This window comes from Oncorhynchus mykiss, chromosome 1, assembly GCF_057628025.1.
Source record: "Oncorhynchus mykiss isolate SJ-2025 chromosome 1, ASM5762802v1, whole genome shotgun sequence".
In the NCBI taxonomy this organism is placed as follows: Eukaryota; Metazoa; Chordata; class Actinopteri; order Salmoniformes; family Salmonidae; genus Oncorhynchus; species Oncorhynchus mykiss.
Window position 1 is genome coordinate 84188407 of NC_143022.1, and position 27075 is coordinate 84215481.

The following is a 27075-nucleotide window of genomic DNA, read 5'->3' on the forward strand; positions in this document are numbered from 1 at the left end:
CACAGCCTGACCATAGTTTGCTTTGTATGTTTCTATGTTTTGTTTGGTCAGGGTGTGATCTGAGTGGGCATTCTATGTTGTGTGTCTAGTTTGTCTGTTTCTGTGTTTGGCCTGATATGGTTCTCAATCAGAGGCATGTGTTAGTGTTAGTCATTGTCTCTGATTGGGAACCATATTTAGGTAGCCTGTTTGATGTTGGGTTTTGTGGATGATTGTTCCTGTCTCTGTGTTTGTTGCACCAGATAGGGCTGTTTCGGGTTTTCACGTTTATTGTTTTGTAGATTGTTCGTATTTTCATCTTTCATTGAAGATGTTTATGAATAACCACGCTGCATTTTGGTCCTCCTCTCTTTCACCGGAAGAAAACCGTAACACCTGGCACTTTCTGGGACTGTATTTTAAACATCTGAGTAAAAAATAAAGGATGACGACCAATGTCATCTATTATAGTTTATTATAAATATAGAAAAATACAAAACTAACTAGTGACATAACTAAGCAATAATGCCAGAGGGGATGTGGTATATGGCCAAAATGATGTTCTTAAGCAAGGAGCAACGTGGAGAGCCTGTATAAAGCCCTTAGCCGTGGTATATTGGCCATACACCACAACCCCCTGAGGTGCCTTATTGCTATTATAAACTGGTTACCAACAGTTCTGTCATACCCATGGTAACCTCTCTGATATACCACTGCTGTCAGCCAATCAGCATTCAGGGCTCGAACCACCCAGTTTATAATTTTGAATAAATAACTCTGGAAACAGACAGATTTATGCAGTTGCTATTGGGCCATGCAGAGGAGGTCATAGGTGAGCTGTGAGATGTCAAAGGCTTGGTGGCGAGGGGGGCTGTCCGGGGTGTGTGTGTGGAATGGTTCTAGGGAACTGTTGAAGATGACTCGTGCCCGCTGGTTCTCCACCATCTCATCAGCCCAGCGAGGAGGGGGCAAGTCAGCCGAGTAGAGGAGAGGATAGATGTTGTCCATGTATACCCTCACAAACTTCCTCATCAGCAGAGGTAGGTCCCTCTGAAAAACCCACACACACACACGTAAATCCACCATCACACAAAACACACACCCACAGAACAAGCCAGTTCAGCAGTGCCACAAAAAATAGCTTCACAATTCCTCAACCACCAGAAAAATACATAAGGGTTTCGTGCACACTAAAAAGCACTTTAAAATGGAGAATCTCAATCAAAAATACTTCTGTCCAGGATTAGGCTTCATCTGTGTCTGAATGTTCAGAAAGTTCTGCTCTAAGGATTTGCTTACCTTTTCAGATCTCTTCATATTGCTCTCAGCCTCCAACCAAGACTTCTGAACAGAAAAACAATTCAGTCAGGGGGATGATGCAACATTATAGTAAATACACTGTAGCTAGCCAATAAGTCTGTAAAAGAGCCCACTGATTCCTGAAAATAGGGTCTGAATTGCATTGGGTTATCAGGGGGTGGGGAGATGAGCTAGCCTCGATCCGGCAACGGAATTTACCCTCAGGGCATCCAGCAGGTCCGATTGGTCCATGATCTCTGGGAAGGTGGCCAGCAGAGGACTACAGATCAGATCTGTTGGGGAGTGACATCGGCCCGACATAATTCCTCATTAGTGACAAACAGCTACTGCAACACATACTGTACTACCGTAGGAAAAGCAGTCTGGTCTTCTCTGTATCTGATCATCAGCACAGGTGAAACAGGGGCAACACCAATCTGACAAGATTACCTTCCTGGGCCCGGTTCCCCAAAAGCATCTTAAGGCTAAATTCATTGTTAGAACCTTCATAGGAGCATTGTTAAATCTCTGATCTGTTTCCCAAAACCTTCGTTACTAAAGTTGAACTTGAAAACGCTTGTCATTTACCAACTGCATCAGACCACTCGCAGAACAGCTAAGTGTCACTATATACACTGCTCTTAAGTGGCGCAGAAGTCTAAGGCACGACATCGCAGTGCTAGAGGCGTCACTACAGACCCTGGTTTGATCCCGGACTGTATCACAACCGGCCTTGATCGGGAGTCCCCCATAGGGTAGCGCACAATTGGCCCAGCATCCTCCGGGTTAGGGGAGGGTTTTGCCGGAGTAGGCCGTCATTGTAAGTAAGAATTTGTTCTTAACTGACTTGCCTAGTTAAATAAAGGTTCATTCAAATGTAATTTGTATAAAACATTAGGAACACTTTCCTAATATTGAGTTGCACCCCCTTTAGCCCACAGAACAGCCTCAAGTCTTCGGGCATGTACTCTACAAGGTGTCGAAATCATTCAATGGGATGCTGGCCTATGTTGACTTCAATGCTTCCCACAGTTGTGTCAAGTTAGGTGGATACCCTTTGGGAGGTGACCATTCTTGAAACACACAGGAAACTGTTGAATGTGAAAACCCAGCCGCGTTACTGTTCTTGACACACTCAAACCGGTTCGCCTGGCGCCTACCATACCCCGTTCAAAGGCACATCAATCTTTTGTCTTGCCCATTCACCCTCTGAATTACACACATACACAATCCATGTCTCAATTGTCTCAAGGCTTAGAAATCCTTCTTTAACCAGTCTCCTCCCATTCATCTACACTGATTGGCTCCACCCAGTACCCTTCCTTGAACCTAGTCACTGTCACTAGCCGGCTACCACCCGGTTACTCATCCCTGCACCTTCGAGGCTGCTGCCCTCCTGTGTACATAGACGTGGAATCACTGGTCACTTTAATAATGTTTGCATACTGTTTTACTCTATTCATATGTATGTACTGTATTCTAGTCAATGCACAATTGGCCCAGCGTCGTCCGGATTTGGTCGTCAGTGTAGATAAGAATTTGTTCTTAACTGACTTGCCTAGTTAAATAAAGGTTAAATAAAATAGTGTGTTTAACAGGTGACATCAATAAGGGATCTTATCTTTCACCTGGATTCACCTGGTCAGTCTGTCATGGAAAGAGTTCTTAATGTTTTGTACGCAACGTAGAATCAAGATGTTTATTTTTAAATGTTTTATTTCACCTTTATTTAACCATGTAGGCTGGTTGAGAACAAGTTCTCATTTACACCTGCGACCTGGCCAAGATAAAGCAAAGCAGTGTGAAACAAACAACAACACAGAGTTACACATGGGATAAACAAGTGTACAGTCAATAACACAATAGAAAAAAATTAAGTCTATATACAGTGTGTGCAAATGGCATGAGGAGGTATGGCAATAAATAGGCCTAACCTATTTAAATAAATAGTGAAGTAATTACAATTTAGAAAATTAACACTGGAGTGATAGATGTGCAGATGATGATGCGCAAGTAGAAATACTGGTGTGCAAATGAGCAGAAAAGTAAATAAAAACAATATGGGGATGAGGTAGGTAGATTGGATGGGCTATGTACAGCTGCAGCGATCGGTTAGCTGCTCAGATAGCTAATGTTTAAAGTTAGTGAGGGAAATATAAGTCTCGAGCTTCAGCGATTTTTGCAATTCGTTCCAGTCATCGGCAGCAGAGAACTGGAAGGAAAGGCGTCCAAAGTAGGTGTTGGCTTTGGGGATGACCAGTGAAATATACCTGCTGGAGCGCTTGCTACGGGTGGGTGTTGTTATAGTGACCAGTGAGCTGAGATAAGGCGGACCTTTACCTAGCAAAGACTTGGCCTGGAGCCAGTGGGTCTGGCGACAAATATGTAACGAGGACTAGCCGACGAGAGCATACAAGTCGCAGTGGTGGGTGGTGTATGGGGCTTTGGTGACAAAACGGATGGCACTGTGATAGACTGCATCCAATATGCAGAGTAGAGTGTTGGAGGCTATTTTGTAGAGTAGATGACATTGCCGAAGTTGAGGATCGGTAGGATAGTCAGTTTTACGAGAGTATGTTTGGCGGCGTGAGTAAAGGAGGCTTTGTTGTGAAATAGGAAGCCGATTCTAGATTTAATTTTGGATTGGAGATGCTTAATGTGAGCCTGGAAGGAGAGTTTACAGTCTAGCCAGACAACCTAGGTATTTGTAGTTGTCCACATATTCTAAGTCGGAACCGTCCAGAGTAGTGATGGTAGTCGGGCGGGCGGGTGCGGGCAGAGAACGGTTGAAAAGCATGCATTTAGTTTTAATAGCGTTTAAGAGCAGTTGGAGGCCATGGAAGGAGTGTTGTATGGCATTGAAGCTTGTTTGGAGGTGTGTTAACACAGTGTCCAGATGTATACAGAATAGTGTCGTCTGCATAGAGGTGGATCGGGGAATCAGCAAGAGCGACATCGCTGATATATACAGAGAAAACAGTCAGCCGGAGAATTGATCCCTGTGGCACCCCCATAGAGACTGTCAGAGGTCCGGACAACAGGCCCTCTGATTTGACACACTGAACTCTGTCTGAGAAGTAGTTGGTGAACCAGGCGAGGCAGCCAGCAACACCTCAGCAACACTCAAGGTACTAAACGATATCGTAACCGCCATCGATAAAAGACAGTACTGTGCACTTACAGGAAGTCAGGTGCACTCCCAGGCAAAATTGGTTGCACTCACGGGCAAAATCGGTTGCACTCACGGGCAAAGTGAGTTGCACTTCCGAACATCATCCCCCAAACTGAGTGTCTAAAAGAGGTATAAAAGGAGGAGAGATTAGTGCCTAGGCATGATCCTCAACATATATGATTTGGATACCATAGAGAATCATCAGGCAAGGTAAATTACTTTATACTATACTCTGTTTGTATTGACTACTTCGACATTAAGGCACGAGCAAACTATTGACCTTTATATCTTAATAATTGTATGGTACTCTGGAAACTCACACAAGAAGCCAACGACGTTGAGCAGGAGAGAACTTTACCCCTCAACTGAGCGAGGTGTATAGAACTCTTGAGATCAACAAGTTCCATCTTTTGGGTACCAGAGACAATAGCAGTTTGACACGATTGAAAAAGCCCAGAAATAAGTAAGCCTCGTAGTAGCCAAGGGTCGAAAAAAGGAAATCAATATCTAAACAGTAGACAGTAAAAAGTGTAACCATAGGAAATTCGGTCTAAATAAGAAATAATAGTATTATAAACAGCGGAGGCTGCCAAAATATTACTACTCTTATAAAGACCAGTTTCGGGAAGGACCAAGGAACTGAGCATTTAAGGTAATTTAACTATTTTCGCTATTTAGTCAATATTGTTAGAAGTGTTAATGCATTTAATATTTGCAATAATTAGCTGGCATTGGTATAAAGTGTATTAAGGATTGATTGAGCACTATTGTTGTATTAAGGAAAACTGTATGACCATTGAAATGTGATAACGTGTATAAGACAAAAAACAGAGTGATTTAATAAAAGCTAGAAACTTTGACAACTAGGCCAGTTTAACGACCTGAAGAGCAAACGCCTTTGACACTCTCACTGAACAGAAAGTGAAACTGGTTATAGGTTAAGGCTATAGCACTAAAGAATACTTGATTGTGTGGACAATAAAAAGTATATCAGGGATTAGAAGTTACATCCCACATATAACAATACTAGTTTCCAAGTGACTACTAGCTGACGAGCATAATAATCAATAAGAGATTATTAGGTATTGATATATAAATAAATCAAAAGGACAGGTGGTTAAAGGAGATCTTAGTATACATTTGAGTAGTTAGAAGGAATATAAGGAGTGACAACGTGAACGAAGGAACAAACCCAACTCACACGAAGGGCCATTACGAATAAATAAGAGGGGTTGGTAGGGCCGCACGGCTAGGGCCTTGTTACACCGAAGTGACTAAAATCCTAAAGTACTCTGTCTAGCCAGAGGACGGGATAGAGGCTTTTGCTGCAGGCGACGGGCAAAAGTCAGTACTGTGACAGAGCTCTTATTCTCCATGGACTTTACAGTGTCCCAAAACTTTTTGGAGTTAGAGATACAGGATGCACATTTCTGTTTGAAAAAGCTGGCCTTTGCTTTCCTGACTAACTGCGTGTTTTGGTTCCTGACTTCCTTGAAAAGTTGCATATCGCGGGGACTATTCGATGCTATTGCAGTCTGCCACAGGATGTTTTTGTGCTGGTTGAGGGCAGTCAGGTCTGGTGTGAACCAAGGGCTATATCTGTTCTTAGTTCAACATTTTTTGAAAGGGGCATGCTTATTTAATATGGTGAGGAAATTACTTTTAAAGAACGACCAGGCATCCTCGACTGATGGGATGAGGTCAATATCCTTCCAGGATACCCGGGCCAGGTCGATTAGAAAGGCCTGCTCGCAGAAGTGTTTTAGGGAGCGTTTGACAGTGATGAGGTCGCTGAGATCCTGATTGAAAACAGCAGAGGTGTATTTGGAGGGCAAGTTAGTCAGGATAATATCTATGAGGGTGCCCATGTTTACGGATTTAGGGTTGTACCTGGTGGGTTCCTTAATAATTTGTGTGAGATTTGAAGGCATTTAGCTTAGATTGTAGGACTGCCGGGGTGTTAAGCATATTCCAGTTTAAGTCACCTAACAGAACGAACTCTGAAGATAGATGGGGTGCAATCAATTCACATATGGTGTCCAGGACACAGCTGGGAGCTGAGGGTGGTCTACAACAGGCGGCAACAGTGAGAGACTGTCTGTCTGTCTGTGACCTTTACAATTGCTACAAACAATTGAAGGATAAATATCTAGCTTGAAGCATCTTCAAATGAAAACCAATAGAGATGACTTGCATAAAAAGATACATAGGCTACAGTGCCTACAGAAAGTAGCCTAAATTAGTTCAGGAGTAAAAATGTGCTTAAGAAATCGCAAAATAAGTTGCATGGTAGCAAATAGAATTAAGAACTACTCTTTACCCTATACATAAAATGATCTGTAACGTCCCTCAATCAAGTAGTGAATTTCAAGCACAGATTAAACCACAAAGAATAGGGTGTTTTTCAATGCCTTGAAAAGAAGGGCACCAATTGGTAGATGTAAAATTTTAAAAAGCAGACAGTGAAAATCCCTTCGAGCATGGTGAAGTTATCAATAAGGCCTTTGGATGATGTATCAATACACCCAGTCGCTACAAAGATACAGGCGTCTTTCCTAACTCAGTTGCCGGAGAGAAAGGAAATTGCTTAGGGATTTCACCATGAGGCCCATGGTGATTATAAAAGAGTTGAATGGTTGTGATATGACAAAACTGAGGATGGATCAACATTGTAGTTACTCCACAAAACTAACCTAAATGACAGAGTGAAAAGAAGGAAGCCTGTACAGAATTAAAATACTCGAAAATATGTAATACTGCAAAAACAATGTGGCAAAGAATGTACATTTTTGTCCGGAATACAAAGCTTTATGCTTGGTGCAAATCCAACACGTCACTGAGACCACTACAATGGAGTTGGCTGTATTATGTTATGGGCATTCTTGTCATCGGCAGGAACTAGGGAGTTTTTTATAAAAAGAAACAGAATAAAGCTATAAGCACAGCCAAAATCTGAACAGAAAACCTGATTCATTCTGATTTCCAACAGACACTTGGAGACAAATTCACCTTTCAGCAGGACAATAACCTAAAACACAAGGCCAAATATACACTGGAGTTGCTTACCAATACCATATTGAATGTTCCTGAGTGACCTAGTTAGTTTTGACTTGAAAATCTATGGCAAGACTTGAAAATGGCTGTCTAGCAAGGATCAACAATTAACATGACAGAGCTTAAAAATATTTTTATAATAATTGCCAAATATTGTACAATCCAGGTGTGGAAAGCTCTTAGAGAATTACCCACAGACTCATGCGCCGAATAGAACAGATGTAGACTTTACACCGGTTCTATTTGGCAACAATGCAGAGTTAAAAAGTAAGACAAATATTTGCTGAATAAAAAAAACACAGTAACACAATAAAAACAATAAGGCTATATTCAAGGAGTACCGGTACAGAGTCAATGTGCAGGGGTACGAGGTAGTTGAGGTAATTGAGGGAATTCAGTGTATTCGGAAAGCATTCAGACCCCTTGACTTATTCCACATTGTTATGATTTTTTTAATTTTTTTTTATAATTATGAACATGGCATATTGGATGACTGTCATTCATAATCCATTCACCCAGCTCAATGTAACATCGATAGAATAGATTTAGGCTACTACATGATACTTACATTTTCCCTGCACCCATCATGAGGTTGCCAATGAATGAAAGTTCATTGAACTTGGTAGCTAATGAATGAAAGTTTACAAAGTAGGTGCACATTAGTCCAACAGTTACAAACGAGAGTTTATATTGGACAAATTCAGGTATGTTTATCCCCGTTTTGTTCGCTTCCGTTTAAGAAACGTTTTGAGAAGACGCATGAGATCATAGGCTTACTGGAAAAATGCACATGAGGGGGTACTTCAGGAGTACTCCGGGCAGAGCAAAATTCTGTTGATGGTACAATAACCAAAAAGGTTGGGAACCACTGCAGTATTGTACAGTCAGCAGCAAGCACTTTAGCAGTTATACCGGTGGGTCCCGGTGGCAATAAATTAATTAAACAAAATCTTACCTTACTTGGAAGAGTTCCAGTGTTGGATAGCCTGCTATCTAATATAGCATCCCTCTCTGTTTGAGCCGGGTGTTTGGGTAGGCCAAACTAGCTTGCAGCATTCGATGCTAGCTAAGTAAGTGAAAAAAATATATACCGTGAAATATAGCTAGCTCTCTCTCGCTCCCTCACTTGACGGCAGGGAGCGATGTACTGGGCCGAAGCTGGTTCCACTATTGGGGTGCCAGGACAGAAAAAAATGGGCCTAAGCGGAAGCTTCCCTCCCGTAGGAGTAGGAAGGCCAAGAGGCCAGAGGTGCCCGAACGGAGTGCTCGGGTTGGGGTGCAGGGTTTGATCATAACCTGAAGGTAGGGAGGGGCTCTGTAGGCAAGTACCATGGTCTTGTATTGGATGTGAGCCTTGACTTGAAGCCAGTGGAGTGTGCAGAGGAGCGGGGTGACATGGGAGAAATTGGGAAGGTTGAACACCAGGCGTGCTGTGGTGTTCAGGATAAGTTGGAGGGGTTTGATGTAGAGCATGAACGAGTCACTGCTTTGATGTTTGCAGAAAACGACAAGGTTCTTTGCACTCTGGGAGGGGACACCGTGGAGTTGTCAACCCTGATGGAGAGGTATGAGTGGGCAGGACCGAACCGGCCGGGAGGAAAGGGGACAGTGCGAGTCATAGGATGAGACTAGGGTTGAAGAGGCAGAACCAGGAGACAGAAGGATTTAACAGAAGGGAGAGATTATAGGATAGAAGAGGAGTGAGTAGTGGGAGAGAGAGAGAGAAGATTGCGACGGCACATGACCATCTGGGTAGGGGCTGAGTGGCTAGGGTTGGAGGAGAGGGAGACAGAAAAGGAAACAAAGTAGTGATCAGAGACCTGGAGGGGGGTTGCAGTGAGATTAGTAGGTGTGCAGCCTCTAGTAAAGACGAGGTCAAGTGTGTTGCCTGCCTTGTGAGTTGGAGGGGATTGGGAAAGGATGAGGTCAAAAGAGGCAAGGAGGGGAAAGAAAGTTGGAAAGAAATTAAATGAAGGCAGACGTCAGGAGGTTGAAGTCGCCAAGCACAAAGAGCGGTGAACCATTGTCAGGAAATTAGTTCATCAAGGTGTAAAGCTCATTGAGGAACTCTTGAAGAGCACCTGATAGATGACAATGTTAAGCTTGAGTGGACGAGTGACAGTGACAGCATGGAATTCAAATGAGGACAGGTGAGTGAGGGAGGAGACAAAAATCTCCAATTAGGAGAAATGAGTAGCCATGTGCCAACACCACAACAACCAGATGCTCTCGGGCTATGAGAGAACACATAGTCAGATGAAGAGCTGATCTCTAGGTGCTGATCCATCATCAGTATGAATGGAGAAAGCTGATCTGAGAGTAGCGCTGCCTTTCTTTCGATCCTATCGGTATCAACACGTGCTCCAACATTCTCTCTGCGTGCTGTTTTGGAAAATATGTGACATCTTCGGCCATTATAGGAACGACACATCGTTAAAAACACTCGTAAGCCTAAGCTCGATCGCTATTGGGAAACCGGACTCTGTTCTACGTGGAAGACTCAATCATGTACACTAAGTATTTGACCTGATCAATGGTGGTGATGCTGTATCCAACATATCATATACAGTCCACCCATTATCCCTATCCATGGGTATGTGGGAGTGTGTGGGAGTGTGTGTGCGTGCATGTGTTACCTGCATTCTGCATGGTAGCCCTGTCCATAAGCAGAATATCTGCCAGTAGTTGTCTGTGCAGAACCAGCAGGTGTATACTGGAGAGACTGCCCACTAGAGTGTCTGGAAGAGCACTGACAAAGCAGGGAGAGGAGTTAGCCTGCTACAGGAACATCAAAACTACTATGTGACAAGAGGTGCTGTAGCTTCGATTCCAAAATCCACACTCACCTCAGCTGTGACCTTGTACGAACGTTTGGCGATTTCAGTTTGAGGAAGAGTTTAGGGAGTTTCCTGGACAACATCATCTGCTGGAACATGCCTGTTCCTGTGACTGGGGCCAGAAAGAGATCCCAGGGACGATGAGAACCTCAGAAACTCCAATTCTCAACATAACATTAGTAATAATGACCTCTTTCAATTCAATAGAAATGTACTTATTAACATGTAATTAACTTGTACTTTTTGCACGCTCATACCTCCTCTTGTTAAAGATGGATCTACCTCTACGTCCTTTTCATACGGTGTGCCTCCATGCACAAGCAATTCATAGGTCCTACAGACAGACAGACACAGGCATGAGATTCACTCCCAGATTATGAAATCTCTTCTGACATACTGTATGTGTTGATGACGACACTGGGCTGCGAGTCATTTTTGGCTTCAGAACAGGTCGGTTAGGGAGAAATGAGACGGAACGACATCGGCCCGAGAGAATTCCTCATCAGTGACAAACAGCTACTGCAACACATACTGTACTGTATGTACTACTGTGGGAAAAGCAGTCTGGTTCTCCTCTGTATCTGATCATCAGAACAGGTGAAACAGGGGCAACACCAATCTGACTAGATGAGCGTCGTGTTCTACGACACCCTCATGTACATTACAGTATGTAACCTGATCAATGAAATCAGATTTTGATATCTCTTAGGGCATCTGTGTTGATGGCGACATCGAGCTATGAGTCTTTGTGGCGCTGGGCCAGCAAAGGAGCAGTACAGTACCTGTGTGGGACAGGTGCTCCGTTGGTGTCAAAGAGCTTCAGGAAGGCCCAGCCACAGCTCAGGTCTCCTCTCTCACCTGTAGACTGGAGAGCAAGAGCTCAATATAAATAAATGCAAATAAGAATAATTTGAAGTACACCGTTGGAGAAATAACAGCTACCCCCTAGGGCACGGCTAGAGGGGTTAGTCTACAGACATGGCTAGTGTATTGAGAGACAATGTAGACTTGAGTAGTCTTTCTCAGGAATGGTATAAGAAACGCTTACATTTCGGATGTATGTGACTCCAAGTTCAAATAATATTCCCAGCTCAGGAGCGTCCGAGTTGCACCTCAGAAAACAGTCCCCGTCCAAAAGGCTGGGTAGATTCCCAGTCATCTGCGAAACCAAACCAAACAAGCATTTAAACTAAACTTTTAGCTTTACAGAAATACATTCAGACTATACAGCATGGTACGCTCTGCTCCATTTCAATAGCTTGAGTGTTCAGTGATGTCTAAATGATGTAGTACCCGGGGAGAAAAGGACCAGGTCTTGACGTTGTTTGCATTGCAAGTGGCTCGGATGGTGTGGATGTTACTAAGAACCTAAAAAGAGTAGACGGTCAACAATTACATTATTGACCCTCACTCACAACATTCACAACAGCCTCACTGACATTATTTAAAAAGAGCTAGATATGTTGAAAGGAACAAATGTTGGGCAAGAGAAGAGTGTAGAAAGACACAATCCAGTCAAAAAGGCATCATGGGTGAGCACGACAGGGTAGAGGTATCCCACCTGAGTACCGTCGAAAGCACAGAGGCGGATGTGCCGACTGAGGACTTGAACTCCGACCCCTGGGGTGGGGATACTCTTGCAGCTCCACAGAGTCAGAGTGAGGGACGTCCTCGCTGTCCTCTGACGAACCTATGGGGACGAGAGGGTTCCTTCTTACTTCTAATACATGCACAATAGTCATGCCTACACCATCCTAATGAAGATAAAGCCTTGACTCACAATGGTTGAGTCAAACGAAACAGCACACACTACTAACAATTGTCACCAACACACACACAATAACTGACATGAGGGCTGTTACAGTGACCACATTACCGCCACACCGGCGGTCACGCATCATGATCGCAGTCAAATTCCATGTGACCGTTTAGTTGCGTACCTAGGCTTCTCCAAGCTCTGATGCTGCTGATGGTCGTTAGCAGTGATGGATTCTATTAAAATGTAACATGTTTCAAGTTAAACTGTAGTTAGTTTGTATCCTGTTGAGTGAATGATTACTGTGAGTATTAATGGAGTTTAGGCCATGAAACTGTGTGTATGCAAATGTATGAAAAGTTGACCTAATCAGATAAGAGGAAATTGCCCAGGATCACAGAGCAGGGTCAGGCCCAGGATGAAGATGGACGGGATGTGAATCTGACATCTGGCTAAACAAAGAGAGGAGCATGGACATTCCACAGGGATTTTGATTTGGTTTGATAAGGTTTGTATCACAACTAAAGTGGCCAAATAACTTCTTAAAATTAAGGACAATCCGCTTCACAACCAGTGTAGAGCCTAACTGACATATATAGGCAACGCGTTTCAAGTTTGGTTCAAGTTACGAGCACTTTTGATATTAGTGTTTTCCTGCTAATTGACTGAATTTTGGAAAACCTGTGCTTATAGCCGAATGCCGTGTGGGCATTGCTGTGCTTATGTGAAGAAATTGCCTAATAGTTCATCAACATTTTAACCTCAATGTTCTGATCTGTTGCATCAGCCTCATTGCTTCTAAAATTGATGTGAGTGGTTGTATTAATTTGGGATCTATCACATCCCACAACTGTCTCATAGTACAGTACCTGTTACGCCTGCTCCCACTCTTCCCTCCTGGCGCACGAGGGCGCCAGGCTCCCCTGCATAATGCACTCCTGCCATCATCTATTACGCACACCTGCCATCCCTTGTCACGCGCTTCAGCGATATTGACTCACCTGGACTCACTCATCAGGAGGGCCTGTTGTCCGGACATCTGACAGTCTCTATGGGGGTGCCACAGGGATCAATTCTCGGGCCGACTGTTTTCTCTGTATATTTCAGCGATGTCGCTCTTGCTGCGGGTGATTCCCTAATCCACCTCTATGCAGACGACACCATTCTGTATACATTTGGCCCTTCTTTGGACACTGTGTTAACTAACCTCCAAAATAGCTTCAATGCCATACAACACTCCTTCCGTGGCCTCCAACTGCTCTTAAACGCTAGCAAAACCAAATGCATGCTTTTCAACCGTTTGCTGCCCGCACCCGCCCGCCCGACTAGCATCACTACTCTGGACGGTTCCGAACTAGAATACGTGGACAACTACAAATACCTAGGTGTCTGGCTAGAATCTAAACTCTCCTTCCAGACTATCAGACATCTCCAATCCAAAATCAAATCTAGAATTGGCTTTCTATTTCACAACAAAGCCTCCTTCACTCACGCTGCCAAACTTACCCTAGTAAAACTGACTATCCTACCGATCCTTGACTTCGGCGATGTCATCTACAAAATAGCTTCCAATACTCTACTCAACAAATTGGATGCAGTCTATCACAGTGCCATCCGTTTTGTTACCAAAGCGCCTTATACCACCCACCACTGCGACCTGTATGCTCTAGTCGGCTAGTCCTCGCTACATATTCGTCGCCAGACCCGCTTGGCTCCAGGTCATCTACAAGTCTATGCTAGGTAAAGCTCCTCCTTATCTCAGCTCACTGGTCACGATAACAACACCCACCCGTAGCACACGCTCCAGCAGGTATATCTTACTGGTCATCCCCAAAGCCAACACCTCCTTTGGCCGCCTTTCCTTCCAGTTCTCTGCTGCCAGTGACTGGAACGAATTGCAAAAATTGCTGAAGCTGGAGACTTACATTTCCCTCACTAACTTTAAACATCAGCTACCTGAGCAGCTAACCGATCGCTGCAGCTGTACATAGTCCATCTGTAAATAGCCCACCCAATCTACCTACCTCATCCCCATATTGTTTTTATTTACTTTGCTGCTCTTTTGCACACCAGTATCACTACTTACACACCATCATCTGCTCATCATCATCTGCTCATCTACTCCAGTGTTAATCTGCTAAATTGTAATTACTTCGCTACTATGGCCTATTTATTGCCATATCTCCTCATGCAATTTGCACACACTGTATATAGACGTTCTTTTTTTCCTATTGTGTTATTGACTGTACGCTTGTTTATTGCATGTAACTCTGTGTTGTTGTTTCTGTCTCACTGCTTTGCTTCATCTTGGCCAGGTCGCAGTTGTAAATGAGAACTTGTTCTCAACTAGCTTACCTGGTTAAATAAAGGTGAAATATGTTAATGTTTAATGTTTATTTATTACCTCTCCTATATTTGTCAGTTCCCCTGCTCTGTTCCCCGCTGCTGCATTGGTTGTAATTTGTCTGTATTACCCGTGTGCTGACGCTGTCCTGTCTCGTTCCCTATTAAATGATTGACTCCCCGTACTCGCTTCTCCTCTCCAGCGTCATCCCCTGACAGTACCAGTTAAAAGTTTGGACATCTACTCATTCCAGGGTTTTTGTTTACTTTTACTATTTTATACATTGTAGAATAAGGGAAGACATCAAAACTATGAAATAACAAGTATGGAATCATGTAGTAACCAAAAAAGTGTAAAACAAATCAAAATATATTTTATATTTGAGATTCTTCAAAGTAGCCACCCTTTGCCTCGATGACAGCTTTGCACACTCTTGGTATTCTCTCAACCAGCTTCATGAGGTGGTCACCTGCAATGCATTTCAATTAACAGGTGTGCCTTGTTAGAAGTTCATTTGTGGAATTTCTTTCCTTCTTAAAGCGTTTGACACAATCAGTTGTGTTGTAACAAGGTAGGGGTGGTATACAGAAGATAGCCCTATTTGGTAAAAGACCAAGTCCATATTATAGCAAGAACAGCTCAAATAAGCAAAGAGAAACGACAGTCCATCATTACATTAAGACATGAAGGTCAGTCAATCCAGAACATTTCAAGAACTTTGAACGTTTCTTCAAGTGCAGTCGCAAAAACCATCAAGCGCCATGATGAAACTGGCTCTCATGAGGACCGCTATAGGAAAGGAAGACCCAGAGTTTCCTCTGCTCCAGGGGATACATTCATTAGAGTTACAAGCATCAGAAATTGCAGCCCAAATAATTGCCTCACAGGGTTCAGGTAACAAACACATCTCAACCTCAACTGTTCAGGAGACAGCATGAATCAGATCTTCATGGTTGAAATGCTGCAAAGAAACCAGTACTATGGACACAAATAAGAAGAAGAGACTTGCCTGGGCTAAGAAACACAAGCAATGGACATTAGACCATTGGAATAAGAAGAATACAAACAGTGTAGTCATTCCCTCCGCAAGGCAATCAAACAAGCGAAATGTCAGAATAGAGACAAAGTGGAGACGCAATTCAACAGCTCAGACACAAGACGTATGTGGCAGGGTCTACAGACAATCACGTACTACAAAAGGAAAACCAGCCACGTCACAGACACCAACATCTTGCTTCCAGACAAACTAAACACCTTTGCCCACTTTGTGGATAATACAGTGCCACCAAATGGCCCGCTACCAAGGACTGTGGGCTCTCATCTGTGGCCGACGTGAATAAGACATTTAAACGTGTTCACTCTCGCAAGGCTGCCAGCCCTAGCCATGTCCTCGGAGTATGTGCAGACCAGCTGGCTGGTGTGTTTACAGACATATTCAATTTCTCCCTATCCCAGTCTGTAATCCCCACATGCTTCAAGATGGCCATCATTGTTCCTGTACCCCAGAAGGAAAAGGTAACTGAACTAAATGACTATCGCCCCATAGCACTCACTTCTGCCATCATGAAGTGCTTTGAGAGGCTAGTTAAGTATCATATCACCTCCACCTTATCTGTCACCCTAGACCCACTTAAATTTGCTTACCGCCACAATAAGTCTACAGACGATACAATCGCCATCACACTACACTATCCCATCTGGACAAGAGGAATACCTATGTAAGAATGCTGTTCATTGACTATAGCTCAGCATTCAACACCATAGTACCCTCCAAGATCATCATTAAGCTTGAGGCACTGGGTCTCAACCCTGCGCTGTGCAATTGGGTCCTGGACTTCCCGACAGGCCGCCCCCAGGTGGTGAAGGTAGAAAACAACATATCCACTTCACTGAACCTCAACACTGGGGCCCCACAAGGGTGCGTGCTCAGCCCCCTCCAGTATTCCCTGTTCACCCATGACTGCGTGGCCAAGCACGTCTCCATCTCAGTCATCAAGTTTGCAGACGACACAACAGTAGTAGGCTTGATTACCAACAACAACGAGACAGCTTACAGTGAGGAGGTGAGGGCACTCAGTGTGTGATGTTAGGAAAACAACCTCTCACTCAACAACAATTAAGCAAAGGAAATGATTGTGGACTTCAGGGAAACACGAGAGCTAGCACGCCCCTATCAACATCGACAGAACAACAGGTGGAAAGTTTTAAGTTCCTTGGCGTACACATCACGGACAAACTGAAATGGTCCACCCACACAGACAGTGTGGTGAAGAAGGCGCAACAAAGCCTCTTCAACCTCAGGAGGCTGAATACATTTGGCTTGTCACCTAAAACCCTCACACTTTTACAGATGCACAATTGAGAGCATCCTGTCGGGCTGTATCACCGCCTGGTATGGCAACTCCACCGCCCACAACCACAAGGCTCTCCAGAAGGTGGTACGGTCTGCACAACGCATCACCGGGGTCAAACTACCTGCCCTCCAGGACACCTACAGCACAGTGAGACTATCATTTGTTTTTCAACAGTACAATGACCCAAAACACCTCCAGGCTGTGTAAGGGCTATTTGAGCAAGAAGGGGAGTGATGGAGTGTTACATCAGATGACCTGGCCTTCACAATCACCTGACCTCAACCCAAATGAGATGGTTTGGGATGAGTTGGACCGCAGAGTGAAGGAAAAGCAGCCAACAAGTGTCAGCATATGGATTTTTTTAAGGGGCATTACAGCCACACAAGGGGAGCGCCACCGGGAAAGTGCTTGTCAAACTGTGAATGAGAGACTGATGAAGTTTTGATGTCTTCACTATTATTCTACAATGTAGAAAATAGTCAAATAAAGAAAAACCCTTGAATGAGTAGGTGTGTCCAAACTTTTGACAGGTACTGTATGCGTCACGACTTCTTCCGAAGTCGGTCCCTCTCCTTGTTCGGGCGCCGTTCGGCGGTCAACGTCACCGGCATGCTAGCCATCGCCGATCCACTTTTAATTTTCCATTTGTTTTGTCTTTGTCTTACACACCTGGTTTCAATTCCCCAATTACTTGTTCATTATTTAACCCTCTGTTTGTGAGTAATTGTTTGTATGTAGTACGGTCCGTTAATGTGGGCTCTCTTTTTGTATTGCATTTGTATATTTTGAGTAAAGTATGTTTATTTACTCATATCTGCTGTCCTGCGCCTGACTCCTCTACACCAGCTACACACAGACCTCATTACAGTATGTTAGAATATTTATTTATTGCACAGAAGGACAAGTTGACCAGTAGAATAGGTCAACTTGTGTACTATGGGATAGTAAATTGACATAGGCTAGTGATTTTGCTGATCGTTAGGCCTACACATCTTATTGGCTGATGAATAATAGACAAGTGTGTGCAGTTCTTCTAACATCTTCAATATGTGCCTCGGAATTCGATAAGAAGGACGCACGCAATTGTGTCTGTCTTCACTTCCAGCCTACTTCTTAGCTGTGAGAAGGACCCGATCACATGACGGGCATTGGCTAATAAGAATTGAGATATGTCATGGCCCCTCCTCTGCAGTGCAGGGGCGGTTCCTCCTGCAGGCAGAGGAGGGTCGTTAGTGATTGGAGTCACCTGGGCTCAGGGTATTTAAACTGCTGCTTCACTAATCACTCTCTCTCTCTGCTCCTCCAGGTATGATCCTGTTTTGTTTGTTCCTTTGTAGTTTTCACTCAGTCATTCACACATCCCTGCACTTTACATACACCTTACATTATGATACTTTCACACCTCATTCGTTTTTCTTTGTTTAAAGTTAATAGTTTGGTTTATAATAAAGAACCTTTTTGATTGGCCTATACCTGTTGTTCATGTCCCCTCATTTTTGCCACAGGCTATGAGCCGGCCTGTGACAGATATCTGAGACAGCCATGTGAGTGAGAGTTGCTTCGGAGCACGGCAGCTGGGAGAAGGAAATTATAAGTATTATATTCAGCCCAAGGGCACAACGGGCACTTTGGCCGCAAAAGGCATGGATTTTTGGGGGGGAATTACAGTCACACAAGGGGAACGCCACCAGGAAATTCGAGACATGGTGAGAATATTATCAAGTGCTTGTCAAACTGTGAATGAGAGACTGGTGAAGTGTGTGCAGCCTGCACAGGACACAAATCAGCTTTTTTTCAAATCATCATTAGAGTCGTATCATGCAGCCTTAGAATGTATAAAAAAAACATATATCCCAACGTTTGTAGAACAACTAAAGTCGCATAAATAACTCTAAATTAAGCATATAGGAGGACCTGTTTCTCTGTTAACCGCTTCACACAGAATGTGCGTACTTCCTTGGAAATCGTTTGGAGAAAATATCCTATTTTATTCAGCTTTGTTCAATTGTATTGTTCATACTATAAAATAATATAAAATAATGCCACGGAATTCTGAGCAAATCTTCTTTGCTAAATGAACTAGAGTAGCCCACAGCCATATGAGTCTTATTAGGGCTTAACATAAGGACAACTCAGAGTACGCTATTCTGTTCTTCTGAAATAGTCTAAAGAAACTTATGAAGAAAATAGTCTAAAATAAATAAGGGATTTACTGTGATGTGTAGGTTATATTAAATGGATTTATTAGACTTTTTAAAATGTAGATGTTCCAAATGTCTGCATCAGTGGCTTGTAGGCTGCGTGGAAGCCAGGAGATGCTAAACATGTTTATGTTAATTAACGGTCAAATACCATGAGACCGGCAGTTATTTGTTTGACCATGACCGGCTGACAAAATGTCATGACTGCCACACCTGTTGTGGCAGAATCAGAATTCTTTAGGTAACATTGATAAATTAGATGTTTTATCAAGATGTTTTATCAATGTTCATAATAAAGTTACTTGGGCCCAGAGAGGGGAGAGGTCAGGTTAGTCTTATCTGTGAATGTGTCTGTAACTATTCCTAAACCATGTGAAGGGATGGCGTGATTAAAGGGGAACCAGTTAGTTGGCTCCACAATGTCTGTGTGTCAGTCACTCCTCTGACTAGATCTTGTCCAGGAGGGGATGTATTTTTGATGGGAGTATCTAGAATTGACAATTGATATATGCCATTGGATGAGGTAATGTTTTGGTACTACAGTGGGGCAAAAAAGTATTTAGTCAGCCACCAATTGTGCAAGTTCTCCCACTTGAAAAGATGAGAGGCCTGTAATTGTCATCATAGGTACACTTCAACTATGACAGACAAAATGAGAAGGAAAAAAAAAGAAAATCACATTGTAGAATTTTTTATGAATTTATTTGCAAATTATGGTGGAAAATAAGTATTTGGTCACCTACAAACAGGCAAGATTTCTGGCTCTCACAGACCTGTAACTTCTTCTTTAAGAGGCTCCTCTGTCCTCCACTCGTTACCTGTATTAATGGCACCTGTTTGAACTTGTTATCATGTATGAAAGACACCTGTCCACAACCTCAAACAGTCACACTCCAAACTCCACTATGGCCAAGACCAAAGAGCTGTCAAAGGACACCAGAAACAAAATTGTAGACCTGCACCAGGCTGGGAAGACTGAATCTGCAATAGGTAAGCAGCTTGGTTTGAAGAAATCAACTGTGGGAGCAATTATTAGGAAATGGAAGACATACAAGACCACTGATAATCTCCCTCGATTTGTGGCTCCACGCAAGATCTCACTCCGTGGGGTCAAAATGATCACAAGAACGGTGAGCAAAAATCCCAGAACCACACGGGGGGGACCTAGTGAATGACCTGCAGAGCTGGGACCAAAGTAACAAAGCCTACCATCAGTAACGCACTACGCCGCCGGGACTCAAAATCCTGCAGTGCCAGACGTGTCCCCCTGCTTAAGCCAGTACATGTCCAGGCCCGTCTGAAGTTTGCTAGAGAGCATTTGGATGATCCAGAAGAAGATTGGGAGAATGTTATATGGTCAGATGAAACCAAAATATAACTTTTTGGTAAATACTCAACTTGTCGTGTTTGGAGGACAAAGAATGCTGAGTTGCATCCAAAAAAACACCATACCTACTGTGAAGCATGGGGGTGGAAACATCATGCTTTGGGGCTGTTTTTCTGCAAAGGGACCAGGACGACTGATCCGTGTAAAGGAAAGAATGAATGGGGCCATGTATCGTGAGATTTTGAGTGAAAACCTCCTTCCATCAGCAAGGGCATTGAAGATGAAACGTGGCTTGGTCTTTCAGCATGACAATGAACCCAAACATACCGCCCGGGCAATGAAGGAGTGGCTTCGTAAGAAGCATTTCAAGGTCCTGGAGTGGCCTAGCCAGTCTCCAGATCTCAACCCCATAGAAAATCTTTGGAGGGAGTAGAAAGTCCGTGTTGCCCAGCAACAGCCCCAAAACATCACTGCTCTAGAGGATATCTGCATGGAGGAATGGGACAAAATACCAGCAACAGTGTGTGAAAACCTTGTGAAGACTTACAGAAAACGTTTGACCTCTGTCATTGCCAACAAAGGGTATATAACAAAGTATTGAGATAAACTTTTGTTATTGACCAAATAATTATTTTCCACCATAATTTGCAAATAAATTCATTAAAAATCCTACAATGTGATTTTCTGGATTTTTTTCCCCCATTTTGTCTGTCATAGTTGAAGTGTATCTATGATGAAAATTACAGGCCTCTCTCATCTTTTTAAGTGGGAGAACTTGCACAATTGGTGGCTGACTAAATACTTTTTTTGCCCTACTGTATGTTGTACCAAGAACGAGAAGTAGAACCTAAGAGGGCAAACTGAACGATAATTTATTGCTAATGCTGTGGGATACTCCTCTTTCAAGTAAATCTTCCTTTGTGTAATGTTCCTAAGATCGGTTATTCGTCATGTGAGTTGAGATGGGTGTGTCTTGGCTATAAATGATACTAAGAACTGTTTTGTAAGCACTCTCAGAGAATTCATTTAAAGACACTGAATTGATCTGAGAGTCACAGGGCTATGGTGAAGCTCATATATAATTAAAGATGGGACTTTATAATATACTCTGACTTGTGTGTGGTTTGCTCTCTCATGATTTGGTAATACAGGAAATTTCCACGACACACCCCCAACATACATCTAAAGGAGGACCTATTTGTGTGATGTGACCTTTGCAAGTTGGCCATAACTGCTTTAATGTCATCTCAGTATAAATCCTTACTTTTCCAGTGTCTGGGTCCCGGAAGAGGTCTTTGAAGGACAGTTTGGATTGGCTCAACTCGGGCTGGATGTAGTGACTTGCTCTGTAGGTAATCCCTGTAAAACACACAGGCCACAGGCCCTTATGAAAACATTACAAGCAAATTATAGGTCTTATGAGCGGAAACTTCCACGTTGTGAGAATTTTGTGCAACTTCCGGCGTGCATTTACAGTGAACACTGAGGCTGTACACTTACGGTTTTAGACAGTAGCCAATAGGCTATTTTGGATATTTGAGCATAATGTACTGTAGGCCTGCCAACAAAGCCAACAAAAAATTGACAAAATCCCATAACATTTTCACGTTGAAATAGCTTTGATTTCTATGATATAGCCTACAGTAGCCTATATGTGGTGTTCAATGCAGGCCTACATTGCATGAGACTTTAAAAAGTTGACATTAATTAATGATTATTTACTTGGTCTGTAACACCATGAGCTAAATAGGTGACTGTAAATTGCATTGTATTTTATGATTCAAGAAACCACTTTACAAAATAAAAATAATTCTTATTACCATACAGATAATTAGACAATGTAGGCTACCCCTCTGCCTATTGGCTTATTTGCATATTCAAGCCTGTCTCAAAATACAACACTGCCCCTTTAATTAAGACATAAGCTTTTTACCTGACTGGCTTTTCAAATTCAGCTTGAAATGTAGCCTACAGGTTGTGTTCTCTTGTAGGAAGTCGTAACTCCCCATTGCTGACCTATACTTATTTCCAACGGGGCTAATAACTCGCTAACTAGCAAAGAATATCAACTAATGTGCACTGCGCTCTGATCTGAAAAGCAAATTCACTCGCTGGTGATTGAAAGACCACCAATAGAATTCTACTCCTTTGCACTCTGGCTCTGCCTACCACAAAATCAGACTCAATCTTACAAAGTTGTTTTGGTTTGTTGCATTGAAAAGGGGCAGAAAAAACTATCTATATAGTGCAAATGAATAGGGTGAACTCAGTGAAGTTTAATCTCTTGCGTCTCTGCGCTGCCTGGCATTTCTTCTACACGGCAGTCCTGGAGGAAGTGCACGGCCGCTGACGCACGCAGCTTGGAGGGAACATTGGATGTCACCCTGTCCACTAGCTATTCCTTTGTTTGACTGTACAAACCATCCAACTATTGAAGAATTATGCAGAGCATGAAAAGCATACAGCCTCTGGGGTGACCGACATGGCAGAAAATGTCTATGTCTTTGTGTGTGCATGCATGCCTGCTGTGACATATTAGCGGTGTGTGTGTGTGTAGCACAGAGGGTTAGGGTAAATGTGTGTATTTGATGAAGATAATGGTACAGCAGAACACAGGGTACTAAAAGATGACGCAGGTGTTCTTTATCGATGACATCCAATCTGGCCCACAGTACACAAGCTGATGATACGTGATTAAATATTATTCGGGAGAACTATCTACATGCATTTTTTGTTGATCAGGTGAATCTTTCTGTTCCCGGCAGAATGTCATGCCTCTGTGAGACAAGGCTGATCTAAGCTCAGAGACTTACCCTCATCTAGTAGTTTAGAGAGGGTGGATGACCTGAACCCAGCAGGGATGGCACCCATGGCTGACAGAACATCAGTAGCATCAATCTGAAAAGAATTTCACACAGGAATAGACACACACAAATGCACATGTGCATACACACACACAAGTAGTAGATGATGTTTTAGAATCTAGTTGAACTGGTCCACCACTAGCTCCTCTTACCTCAGTGATGGCTCTCCTCACACAGTCCCAGTTTGAGCTGTCAATGTGAGAAGATATTCACTGTCACAGTCATTGGGAACACTAAAATACCATCATCATCACTGTAAATGTATGTGTTATCAATTACAGAACAACAACAGAGTTGATTGTCTAGCAGTCAGAAAGATTCATAATAATTCTGTTACAAGGAGTCATAGCCTTCGAGCGACGCATTTGTGAACATTGCCATCTAGTGGTTATGAAGAGAACCTCACCTCTGCTTCCTTTTGGACTCAAGCTCCTCATCCTCTGACGCTTCCTCATCATCCTCCTCCTGGTCTGAATATCTCTGAAACATACAAACACAAAATACATAAAACCATATGTTTTTGATGTAATTAGAATGACAGCAATCAACATCAAAGAATTGTTCAACTGATGGTACCTTCAAGTAGGTTTTGGGGACTAGTCCCTTACTGCCCTTTGAGTCCTGAGCAAGCCACCAGCCATCCTCATTTTTATTGAGAATCGCCAGGACCTCACCCATCTGAAAAGATAAGCAAAAAATATCACCACTGTTTAACTACATTATGACAAACAGTCAGGATATGATCTTTGTATGCTAGTGAATTTGCCTGAGCAGTATTTTGACCTGAATGGTAAGATCTCCTTCCTGCTCTCCTTTAAAGGCACTGATGACCATATACGTGGCAGTGCCTGAATCTGGAATTTGTTCCATGGTCTTTGTGACTACATCTTCCTCATCATCATCTTCTTCCTCATCTTCTACACTCTCATCTTCACTCTCCTCTTCCTCACTGTCTTCTTCGCTGTCTTCCTCACTGTCTTCCTCCTCTTCATCTTCCTGGGCTTGGGATGACCTGGGGAAAAAATGGGCAGATGGTCTTTCTCTTTGGACACTGGCAGTTTCAAGAACTTGTCTTAATTGAACACATACAGTGCCTTGCGAAAGTATTCGGCCCCCTTGAACTTTGCGACCTTTTGCCACATTACAGGCTTCAAACATAAAGATATAAAACTGTATTTTTTTGTGAAGAATCAACAACAAGTGGGACACAATCATGAAGTGGAACGACATTTATTGGATTTTTCAAACTTTTTTAACAAATCAAAAACTGAAAAATTGGGCGTGCAAAATTATTCAGACCCTTTACTTTCAGTGCAGCAAACTCTCTCCAGAAGTTCAGTGAGGATCTCTGAATGATCCAATGTTGACCTAAATGACTAATGATGATAAATACAATCCACCTGTGTGTAATCAAGTCTCCGTATAAATGCACCTGCACTGTGATAGTCTCAGAGGTCCGTTAAAAGCGCAGAGAGCATCATAAAGAACAAGGAACACACCAGGCAGGTCCGAGATACTGTTGTGAAGAAGTTTAAAGCCGGATTTGGACACAAAAAGATTTCCCAAGCTTTAAACATCCCAATGAGCACTGTGCAAGCGATAATATTGAAATGGAAGGAGTATCAGACCACTGCAAAGCTACCAAGACCTGGCCGTCCCTCTAAACTTTCAGCTGATACAAGGAGAAGACTGATCAGAGATGCAGCCAAGAGGCCCATGATCACTCTGGATGAACTGCAGAGATCTACAGCTGAGGTGGGAGACTCTGTCCATAGGACAACAATCAGTCATATATTGCACAAATCTGGCCTTTATGGAAGAGTGGTCAGAAGAAAGCCATTTCTTAAAGATATCCATAAAAAGTGTTGTTTAAAGTTTGCCACAAGCCACCTGGGAGACACACCAAACATGTGGAAGAAGGTGCTCTGGTCAGATGAAACCAAAATGGAACTTTTTGGCAACAATGCAAAACGTTATGTTTGGCGTAAAAGCAACACAGCTCATCACCCTGAACACACCATACCCACTGTCAAACATGGTGGTGGCAGCATCATGGTTTGGGCCTGCTTTTCTTCAGCAGGGACAGGGAAGATGGTTAAAATTGATGGGAAGATGGATGGAGCCAAATACAGGACCATTCTGGAAGAACCTGATGGAGTCTGCAAAAGACCTGAGACTGGGACGGAGATTTGTCTTCCAACAAGACAATGATTCAAAACATAAAGCAAAATCTACAATGGAATGGTTCAAAAATAAACATATCCAGGTGTTAGAATGGCCAAGTCAAAGTCCAGACCTGAATCCAATCGAGAATCTGTGGAAAGAACTGAAAACTGCTGTTCAAATGCTCTCCATCCAACCTCACTGAGCTCGAGCTGTTTTGCAAGGAGGAATGGGAAAAAATGTCAGTCTCTCGATGTGCAAAACTGATAGACATACCCCAAGCGACTTACAGCTGTAATCGCAGCAAAAGGTGTCTCTACAAAGTATTAACTTAAGGGGGCTGAATAATTTTGCACGCCCAATTTTTCAGTTTTTGATTTGTTAAAATTTTTTGAAATTTCCAATAAATGTCGTTCCACTTCATGATTGTGCCCCACTTGTTGATTCTTCACAAAAAAATACAGTTTTTTATCTTTATGTTTGAAGCCTGAAATGTGGCAAAAGGTCGCAAAGTTCAAGGGGGCCGAATACTTTCGCAAGGCACTGTAGCTACTCGGTAGATAACAACCTCAATACACTAGCAGAAGCCAGGCAAGTATGTTTTGAACAAAGGGCCTACAACTCACCTATGAGGCCTGAGAGACAGAAACCATCATCACAAGTCATGGATCAGAATGTAGACAATGTTACACAATCACAAGGACTATAGTATTGAATGTGTTAATTAAGAAATATTGCTATGGTCCTCACCCTCCCTCACGTTTCTGAGGCGGAGAGAGCTCCTGGACTAGGACCAGCAGCTTCTCCTCAATCCCCCGCAGACGGCTTTCCTCCTCCATCTTTCTCTGTTCGTAATTCCCCACTGGGGCTGGCTCATCAGCCTTTAGTGTGGAGCAGATGAAAAATGTGTAGCTAAGTATAGTTGCTAGCTAAAACAACAAAAGTATGGAGCAGCATTTGAAAGACCAAACAACGATGAAAATGAATGAGGGGGGGGGGGGGGGGTGTAGCTAGCTAGCTAGCTAGCTTAATAAATACTGTATATACATAACGTTACCTTGGTTAACTTCTTGAGCTTCCTGGTTGTCTCCTCCACTAAGTTTTGTAGATGTATGCATCGGCTGGAAGAAAAGGCAACGTTTTAAGTTAGCTAGTTATGATATCCATGAGTTAGTAGCTAGCTAGCTATAACTAATGTTTAGCAGATTTGAATACGTGAAGGGTGTAGCTACGTTAGCTACCTCTGATATGCCTCTGTGCGCCCTGACCCATCCGACAGCCGTGCATCTTTTATCAGACTGTCAACCTATGGAAAGTAAAACACAGGTACCACATATATGATGGATCGTAACCTAGGATGACTGCAACCAAGCAAAGCAGGTAAACTACCATGCATTGCACTCGAGTTAGCTAGCTAACGCTAGCTGGCTCACCTGTCTTTTGATATCATCCGTCTCTCTTTGCACTGTTTGAAGAGGCCCTTGTCTTTTTGGTGGCATAGCTAGCTATATATATATGTATATTATATATTTTTTATTCTAATTACAATATTATACAAAACAAAATTAAGCCGCTAGCAACTGAAAGTTCACAATTATCAGACGCTTTTAGTTGTCGCTAAGCAACGACTTCCGTTCCACCACATATTTCTAAATAAAGGTACGATAGGCACTGTAACTGATTTCAAAATAAAAGTATGCACTAGAACTGAAAGACAATTATGGA

At 42.9% G+C, this 27075-nt stretch overlaps 1 protein-coding gene across 1 annotated transcript; it reads right to left on the bottom strand.

Annotated features, from left to right (window-relative positions):
* Positions 1-435: 435 nt before the first annotated feature.
* nphp1 (nephronophthisis 1) lies at positions 436-26997 on the bottom strand. The gene is made up of 20 exons (XM_021613378.3): positions 26784-26997; positions 26592-26656; positions 26408-26471; positions 26101-26231; positions 23971-24199; positions 23764-23865; positions 23594-23667; positions 23340-23376; positions 23137-23221; positions 21588-21682; positions 11903-12031; positions 11635-11709; positions 11390-11500; positions 11124-11206; positions 10599-10675; positions 10351-10453; positions 10141-10253; positions 1498-1571; positions 1279-1323; positions 436-1029 (listed from the first exon to the last, which is right to left on the bottom strand). Exons 1-20 carry the CDS (start codon positions 26847-26849, stop codon positions 784-786), a joined length of 2004 nt encoding a protein of 667 aa, XP_021469053.3. The 5' UTR covers positions 26850-26997; the 3' UTR covers positions 436-783.
* Positions 26998-27075: the final 78 nt, after the last annotated feature.

Bases quoted from the DNA above. Each gene is read 5' to 3' on its own strand.
- nphp1 (XM_021613378.3), bottom strand. From the start codon at position 26,849: ATGCCACCAAAAAGACAAGGGCCTCTTCAAACAGTGCAAAGAGAGACG. The intron at 26,232-26,407 runs GTAACGTTATGT...TCCACACTAAAG, and splicing joins AGCTCAAGAAGTTAACCAAG to GCTGATGAGCCAGCCCCAGT. The intron at 11,207-11,389 runs GTAAGCGTTTCT...CTTGCTCTCCAG, and splicing joins GAGTCACATACATCCGAAAT to TCTACAGGTGAGAGAGGAGA.